Raw genomic sequence first — 9,089 nt, 5'->3', positions numbered from 1 at the left:
AGGGGAGGACCCCCTCTGCCACAGCTGCTGGGTCTGCCATGAGCCGCTGCTTTTCCAGACCTCTCAGACTCCTCGTGCGCCCTTGCTAACCACTTGATTCGAGGCCGCAGCCATCCTTAACAGTCATGCCCGTCCCTGTGTTGCAAGCACTGCCATTCATCGAAGGAGAACTCAACATTGCTCACCCCCGTGATGTCTGTTTGCGCCAGCCACGGAAACCAGACTTTTTGAATATTTGAGCCAGTGTCATTGACCAAACTTGTCAATTTCTCCATCTGGCAGACGAACCAAATTCTGTTCTGAATCTTATCTATCGATGGAATTGTGTTTTGCTTCCACAATGCCGCTGTCTCACACCTCATTGCTGTCGCAAAATGGGCGACTAGTTTATTTCCTGCTCTCAACAGACCATCCAGTGGTTTATTTAATAGAAATAACCAGGCATCCAGAGGAATTTCGAGGCCCAAAATCCTCTTTAGCCAATCCTGTATTTGTTCCCAGATCGGGCGCAATCGAGGGCAAGACCACAGCATGTGCAGCAAGTCCCCAGGCTCTCCACATTGTCTAGGGCACAAGGGGGAGTAACCTGGTACAAATTTAGATAGTCTAACCGGGGTGAGGTACCACCTCATTAGAACTTTATATGAGTTCTCCTTCAATGTCATGCAGATCGAGGTTCTTGCTATTGCTTCAAAGATTTCTAACCAGTCCTCGTCCTCTAATGTATCTCCCAGATCCCTCTCCCATTGTGTCATGTAGTCAAGTCTCTGTCTGCTGCCCTCTCCAGGATCGATCACTTCTTTAAACAATCTAGAGATAAGTCCCCGTGGTGCGTGCCCACGTGCACAGAGCGTTTCAAAATTAGTCACTTTAGGACGGTGAGTGTGTTTGGTATAAAATGCCTGGATCTGGAGGTATCTAAAAAAATTCTGTGTTCGGAATGCCTTTATCTGACTGAATCTGTGTGAATGACTTAATTCTGCCCTCCAGATCCTTCAACCTCCCGTACCCACTCTGTTTCCAGAGTAGAAAGTGTCCCTCGTCCAACCCTGGAGCAAATTCAGGGTTTCCAAATAGTGGGGTCATCAGTGAGTTCCTTGTGGTCAGAGAGCATTTAAATTTGGTGGCTTCCCAGACTGCAAATGAGTTGATCATTTAGGACAGCGGTCTCGAGATCTGCTTTAACTAAATTTTGGGTACCAAATCAGATTCTGAATTTCTAGTGGGGCACATATATCTCTCTCAAGCTCCACCCATCTACGTAGTTTCGAGTCTGTCTGCCAGTGAATAATTTGGGTCAATTGTGCCGCTCTATAATATGAGAACAAGCAAGGTACCGCTAATCCGCCTGCAGTTTTGGGTCTGACTAATATTTTTGCTGGTATCCTAAAGATCTGGGCCTGCATGTCCTTGAAGTCTGCCCTCTCTAAAGGTATGGGGAGTGTCTGAAAAAGATATAGTAGTCTAGGGAGAAGGTTCATCTTTACGCTATAAATTCTTCCAATCCAGGAGATACCATACGTCGCCCATTCCTTCAGCTCCTTTCTCAAAGATTGCAAGAGTTTAGGGTAGTTTGCCTTATATAACAATTTAACCTCCTTTGTGAGATTAACTCCTAGGTATTTAATCATTTTGGGTTGCCAATTCAAGTTGAAGTTAATCTCTATTAGTTTTTCTGTGTCTTTTGGGAGATTTAGGTTTAGAGTTTCCGATTTTGCTTGGTTTATTTTAAACCCTGAGATCGTATTAAACTTTTCCAGGAGATCAAAGAGGTTGGGTAGAGAGACCAGGGGCCTAGACAGTGTCAGTATAACATCATCCGCATATAATGCGGTCTTGTACTCCTGAGAGCGAATTTGAATTCCTGTGATATCTTTATTTCACCGAATGTGAGCTGCAAGTGGTTCCATGCATAGGGCGAACAACAAGGGCGAGAGTGGGCAGCCCTGTCTTGTACCACTTTTAATTTTCAGTGCGCCTGACGGGAACCCCTGGTGGATTACCCGCGCTGTCGGATTAGTGTACAGCGCTTTGTTTGCCCAAGATACCGTGTCCCCCATCCCAAACGCTGCAAGCGTGGCATCCAGGTAGGGCCAGTCAATTCTATCACAGGCTTTTTCAGCATCAAGGCTTAATATGATGCCCGGGATCTTTTTGGCATTAATATAGTCAATGGTATCTACTATTCTTCTGGTGTATCGGCCGCTTGCCTACCTGTGATAAAACCAACTTGATCCGGGTGAATCAGCCTAGTAAGAATTGAACTCAATCTATTGGCCATTAATTTGGAATAAATTTTAATATCTGAGTTAATTAATGAGATCGGCCTGTAGCTTGGACAATTGGTGGGACCTTTGCCCTGTTTATGAATCACCGAGATGGACGCCTGCAGCATCATGTTTGAAAAGGACCCCCCTGCTAGGATATGGTTAAACATCCGTAATAAATGCGGGGACAGAATCCCTATATATTTTTTATAATATAGATTCGAAAAACCGTCTGGGCCCGGAGCTTTTGCAGGTTTAAGGTTTGTAACTACATCTAGCAGTTCCTCCGCTGTGAACTCCTTTCCCAGAAATTCTCGCTCCAACCTTGTTATTCTCTGCAAACCCGAGTTCGCTAAGAATTTTTCTAAAGCTTTACTCGTTTTATCGTTATGTCTCACCTTCTGCCCGTCGTATAATCTTTCATAATATGCTCTAAACTCCTCAACTATTTGTTTGGGATTCACAGTCAAGTCTCCCGTTCTAGTTTTAATCGAGTGGATTGTGTAGTTTTGCTGTTTATTGTGAATTTTCCTAGCTAGCAGGGTATCTGGCTTGTTCGATGTTTCAAAAAATTTCCTCTTTGTCCAAATCAGTATCTTTTCAGCCTGGGAAGTGAGGAGTAAGTTAAGTGCTATCCTTACATCCTTCAATTCCTTTAATGTCTCCACTCTACCAGTTCAGGTATGCAGTATAGCGAGTTTGTGGAGCTTCTCTCGCAACTGATTGGTTTTAGCGTCCCTTGCTTTCTTCCTGCCTGCTGCTATGTTGATCAGAGCCCCCCGCATTGTGGCCTTGTGAGCCTCCCATAGAGTAACATGGGACTCCACACTGCCTGTGTTTGCCTTGAAAAATTGTGCAATCTCCTCCTTAATTTTTTGTGCTACCTCTGGGGTCTTAAGTAATGATTCATTGAGTTTCCAATTTGCTCCCGGGCTGGCCAGCTTAATTTGAGAGCACCTCAGCTCAATTGGTGCATGATCTGACCATGAAATATCACGGATTCCTGTGTAGGAGATCTGGGGAACCAGTCTATTGGATACAAAAAAGTAATTGATCCTACTGTAGCTGTCGTGTGGGTGTGAGTAGAATGTATAACCTCGTTCTCCAGGGTGTAGTTCCCTCCATATATCCACCAATAAATTTTCTCTAAGTCCCTGGCGAAGTGCTGTCACCCCCGAAGACATGTCTCTATGTCCCTGTTGTGCTCTATCCAGGTTCGGGTCCAACCTTTAATTGAAATCCCCCGCCAGCACTATGTTTCCGTCCGCCACCCTATTCAACAGTTCAAAAATGAACGGAAGAATTGTGGATCATTCTCACAAGGGGCGTAGACTGATGCCAAGGTCAACTTGCTGCTATGGACCTGCCCTGTCAAGATGAGAAATCTTCCCTCCGTATCCCTTTTGATTTTATCTACTTGGAATGGGAAGCTGTTGTGGAACATTATCGCTACCCCTTTTCTTTTTTCCTGCGCGGACGCTAGGTAGAACTGGCGGAAGTGGCTATCCATGAACCTAGGGTTGTTTCTGACGCTAAAATGAGTTTCCTGTAGAAACAACACATCTATTTTCTTTCTCTTATATTCTGTGAAGGCTATTCTCCTTTTCTGTGGACTATTGAAGCCCTTAACGTTCTGTGACACCCAATTTACTGCCATGGTATGGTGTGTGAATGTTCGCTTACCATACACTGTTTTCTTTTCAGGAGTATCCAAAAGGTCTGCAGCCGGCACATCTCCATTCCGTCTTCCTCAAACCAATCCAGGGGGCGACATGTATGGGGGGGCGGGACAGAAGGGAAGGGAACACTCACAGAGACAAACTGGGGAGACACGACAACACAAAGCACAACCAATAATTCAAACCACAACTGTGTGGAGCTCTCTTCAATCCGTCCGGATCTGAGCTCCTGCGCCCAGGGATACCACGCCCTGTCTCGGGATCCTCTTTGTAAGGACCACAGGCACCGACTCCCCCGGAGTCCCACATTCCCCGGGACTTCCCCCATTCTTCCCCAATAACCTACTCCAACTACCTATTTATCATCAGTAAGCACCAAGTGCACCCCACCGTCAGCTCCTATGAACTCTCCTCAACTTTGCTGTTTCAGGTGCTTGCAGCCCCTTTTCCCTCATCTAGTCTGTTCCTTCTCTCCCCCCCTTGCTTTCTCCCCCCCCCTTGCTTTCTCTCTCCCCCCCTTGCTTTCTCTCTCCCCCCCTTGCGTTCTCCCCCCCCCCTTGCGTTCTCTCCCTCCCCCTTGCGTTCTCTCTCCCTCCCCCCTTGCTTTCTCTCCCCCCCCTTGCTTTCTCTCCCCCCCTTGCTTTCTCTCCTGTCGCTCCTCTTTCCAACCCAGTCCGCACACCTTTGTCCCGTCCTCACCTCCCTCTCTGTCCAGCCAGCTTATCTCCATTTTCCGTGTGCAGCCGCAGCCTCTTCTCGCCCCCCCTCGTGCACCCTCCCTGCAGGGCTCTCGGCAGGGGAGTTCGCATACCCCTGCCTCGAGCCTGCTCCCTACCCCTCCTCCCTCCTCTGTATCCTGCAGGGTGTGACTTCCGCATACGTCATTACTATGCGTCGTCCACCGGCTGTGATGTCACTTCCGCCCACTGCCGCCCTGGGTAATGACGTCACTTCCGCCCTCTGCCGACCTGGGTAAGATGCACCGCCTCTCTCCTCCTCTCCTCGCTTGACTCCTCCTGCACTCCCTCCTCCTCCGACGGAGCTCGGCCGCATAATGTCACATCCTCTGCCAGCATGGGTTGCAGATCTTTGATTATTTTTAATTTTCGTGTGTGTGTGGGTGTGTGTGTGTTTGTATATGTGTGTGTGTGTGTGTGTGCCTCAACACCATATGATATATATTCTGCATCTGAACAGAACTGTAAAAAGATAACTAATATAAACGTGTCACACGAGCACAAAACACCTACATATATACCAAGTACTCTAAAATAGCACAATTTATATACTACTCATGTTTTAAATTTGATGTCAGATTAAATTAGTCTTTACTCTTTCGTGCTACCAGAGCAATTAAGCTACTGGATCAGTGATGATAAAAAAAAATTATGGTAGAGGTTACAAAAATATAATTGAAGCAACCATTCTACATGTTAATCGGAGTAAACACAGTTTGTGTTTTTCCCCAAGAGCATTATTACAGCTTTTACTTAAGTGTTGAGTTGATTGAGAGATACTGTAGGTAAGCTACCAGCACAGCAGATGCAATAAAAGAAACAGAACGAGACCAGAGAGAATGTCATATACCATGTCATAGAAATCCTGTTGTTACTACAATAGAGCATATAATTTACAGGAATGTTTCTGTTTTTGATAAACAAGAATAAGAGGAAGTAATCCACTTCTGTATTATGTCATTCTGCTGTTGTGCTGTCACAGTATGTCAAGTTAGTTTCAAAACTGATAATTCAAGCAGTTTCAAATATGCAGCACACACTGAGTTTATTTGTATTTTTTTTTATTGAAATGCGATATAGATGATGTCTTTTCAAGCAAGATTTATTAAAACATGACTAATAACACAATTGCTGCTAACCAGATCTGTAATGTATTGCATGCATGCAAAACAACTTAAGGGTTACCTGGCAAATCAGTAATCTTTTCAAGTATGCTACCTATTTTCACTTACATAAACCAGTCATACAGATGCATAGCATGTAAATCAGAAACAAAGGAGTTAAAAAAGACACTGTTGTTTTTTTTAATGCAATGCCTCCCATAAATCATTGTGAGTCTTAACAATAACATTTCTCAAGTTCCATCTTTCACTCTGTCAAATTTTCAATGAAGCAGCAATGCTATTTTAAAGCAATAAAAGAAAGAACATGACATCATCTTAAGATAGTAATTTTGCCTAAGTGACGAAGCAATACAGTAACATTGTACCACACAATCGAAATAAAACTGCCTTAATAGAAATTGAAACTTGTACAACACAGATCACTCTATCAAAGGAACACATTAAGTAGTAAATACAAGTAATGCCGATCTCTTTACAAAAATAATTTTAAATGTACTACACAAATAGATGCAAGATTCAACAACTGTCCCAAAAGTGTATTTGATGTGCTTCAGGACTTAAATCCAAATAGCTCTTCATGATCTTTATTAAATGGTCCTTTTGTCAAATAATTACTTTATGAAGAAATAAATTCATCTTCCCTCTTATCCTAAGAATTATAATAATTGCCTCAAGGTCAACTATGTTTGTGTTATAATGTAACTCTGACTAGCTAATACATAGCTCTAAGTTGCCTCTTTGTTACTCCTTCCTCATAGACTCTCTATTCCTCCCTCCTTCCCAGTATAACCAGTACAATGAGAAAAGGTACAGAGCAAAGCAAACTACAAAGTCATAATGGTACATTAGTGCAGCAAATATAACAAACATAATAACGAAAAATACTTTGGAGCTTACATGGCCAATGTGTAAGGGCTTACTAGTCATAATATCGGATTCAGTTTCCAGATCGGGAACTGCTTCACGATCAATAACATGATAATCATATTGCTGCATGTCTTCGGGTTGGTTTTGCTTAATTAACAGATCCTCAGCCTCTAAGCTTTGTGCCTCTATTTCATCATCAGGCTCACTGATCAAAATAGATGGCCCCAAAGATAGCTCTTCCATGTTAGCTTCTATGTTGAATAATCCATCTGTATTGATTATCCTATCATCCACTAATGGAACTTCTGACAAGTTCATACATTCTATAGGTTTTTTATTAGTTTCAGTCTCATTATTCATAATATTAACTACACTTGCACTGGTTACATTGACACTGCTTGTAAATCCAATAGAATTTACGTTACTGGATTGGATATTGGAGTAATCTGTATCTATATACTGTACACCAGAACTTTCACCGACAGTGGCTATATTACTTGACACATCATCAAAAGGACTTTTACATTGGTCTTTACAAACATGATTAGTGTCCAGAGAAATTATTCTTCCTTCAGACAGAATGCCTAACTTAGATGCATTGTCAGTGGCTGCATTTGTAATCTGATCCGCTCCTAAATCATCTTCACCTCCTGCAACAATAGACTGTTGGATATCCTCAACTAGAATTTGTGTAATTTCTCCTTTAGTCAGTTCTTGATTTGCTCCAGAACTGAAAATGGCATCTTTCACTAACTCTTCATTCCCCATCCTTAATGCTGACTCATTTTTTATTTCGGAATTTTCTGTTGCATCCTCATTGGCACTTTGACAAAAATCCATATAAGGCCCTTCACTACCACCTCCACGCTCTGTATATTTTTCACTCTGACCTTTTTCTTCGGTTATCATGGCAATAATGACTTTGTCTCTCATAGACACATGATTGGGAATACTTTCTGATATATCATTCCTTGAGTGCGACATGTCATCTTCTGCAAGTTTAGCTGTGTTATGAGCTGTGGCATATAACCAGTCATTTTGGGGTGTTTTTTGGTTCAGAAACTCATTTTCTGGCAAATCACTTTTGTCACACACTTCACTCATGTCTTTATTATCTTCTTGGTCTGTAACCATTCCTTTTCCTTCTACTTTTGATAAATGACAGTCAAAATTATATATTTCTTTGCTTTCAGACAGGACAATGTTTTCATTATCAGAAGAAATTACATCCTTTTCCTCATTTTCATGATCATTGTCAATGGGCTTAGCACTATAGTCATTTATCGAAATATCATCATTTTGCTTAGGGATTTGTACAGGTACCATTTGGAAATTGCTAAGATATTCCTCCTTTTGTTGGCCTGCAATTTCTTTTTCATCCAAAATAACGTCTGAAGAACATATCTCATATGCAATTTCTGAGTCTACGCAGGGGGGAGAAAATGTAGTACACATATTTTTGTTTTGAAAGTCAACTGAGCAATTTATGTCATCTTGTTCTTTGTTTATGTCCTTCACTTGGTTTTCACTAACAAGGCAAGTATCACCAGGGAAAGCAAAATGATATACAGTATCATCTGAATGTGTAGGATTATTTACAGGAGCAGTATTTTTAAATAACTCACCCTCAAAGGTCAGATTTAAAGAGTATCTCTCATGCTTGTCATTTGTTGATGTAATAGATAAGGTGCCATTTTCCTCTCTGTCTTTAGTTACCAATTGGTACTCATAATTACTTTTTGAAATCTGAGTAGTATTATCTTTATTTAAAAGACTATTTTCCATCTTTTTGTCCATTGAAACACATGAATCTGAAGCCATAGAAGAGACATGTGCTGTACATTGACTGGAACTTGGGTTAGCATTGTCATCCAAGTTGCCTGTTAATTTTGTAACTTCAGGTTGTTGAAACAGGTTTGTTTCTGGTACTATGTCATAGGTGTTGCTTACAGAGTCTTTTTCCTTCTGGCTGATGATTGACCACTCCATAGTTTCATTACCTGGTGCATGATCTGCAACCTGCGAGTATTTTAGTTTTTCATCTGTTTCAGACAAATAATCTTTTGGTGAATCCTCATATGATTCCAAAGAATATTCAGCATTGTTTGGAGAATATGTAAGGCCTCCTCCTGCCGGTGGCTGGACTGACTCCTTCATTGTAGAACATACCTCACCATCATTTAACTCTTTAGATTCCTGTGAATTGTTATCTGAAGAAGTGCACTCGCTTAATTGTTGTTTTAAGATGTCAGTGTTGTTATCGTTATGAAATTCCATTGACTCGTCTCTTTGACCTTCATTTGGAAAACTGGGTTGTTCTGAAATCCTCATATTCTTTTTCTCTCCAGAGGAAGTGATTCTAGTTTTCATTAAGTTCTGATTTAGCTGAAACGATAAAATTGTATGAGAAATGTT

The 9,089-nt window shown here is 41.8% G+C and overlaps 1 protein-coding gene across 1 annotated transcript in view; it reads right to left on the bottom strand.

Annotated features, from left to right (window-relative positions):
- Nucleotides 1-5,727: 5,727 nt before the first annotated feature.
- PPP1R3A (protein phosphatase 1 regulatory subunit 3A) overlaps nucleotides 5,728-9,089 on the bottom strand; it is a 40,762-nt gene continuing 37,400 nt past the window's right edge. The window contains exon 4 of the mRNA XM_075600012.1: nucleotides 5,728-9,059. Coding sequence (XP_075456127.1) covers nucleotides 6,549-9,059 — 2,511 coding nt within the window. The 3' untranslated portion in view covers nucleotides 5,728-6,548. The remainder of the gene's footprint in view (nucleotides 9,060-9,089) is intronic.

The sequence above is a fragment of the Ascaphus truei genome, chromosome 5 (assembly GCF_040206685.1).
Source record: "Ascaphus truei isolate aAscTru1 chromosome 5, aAscTru1.hap1, whole genome shotgun sequence".
NCBI lineage: Eukaryota > Metazoa > Chordata > Amphibia > Anura > Ascaphidae > Ascaphus > Ascaphus truei.
The sequence above is the reverse complement of the archived record's forward strand: the minus strand, read 5'-3'. Positions and strand labels throughout refer to the sequence as shown.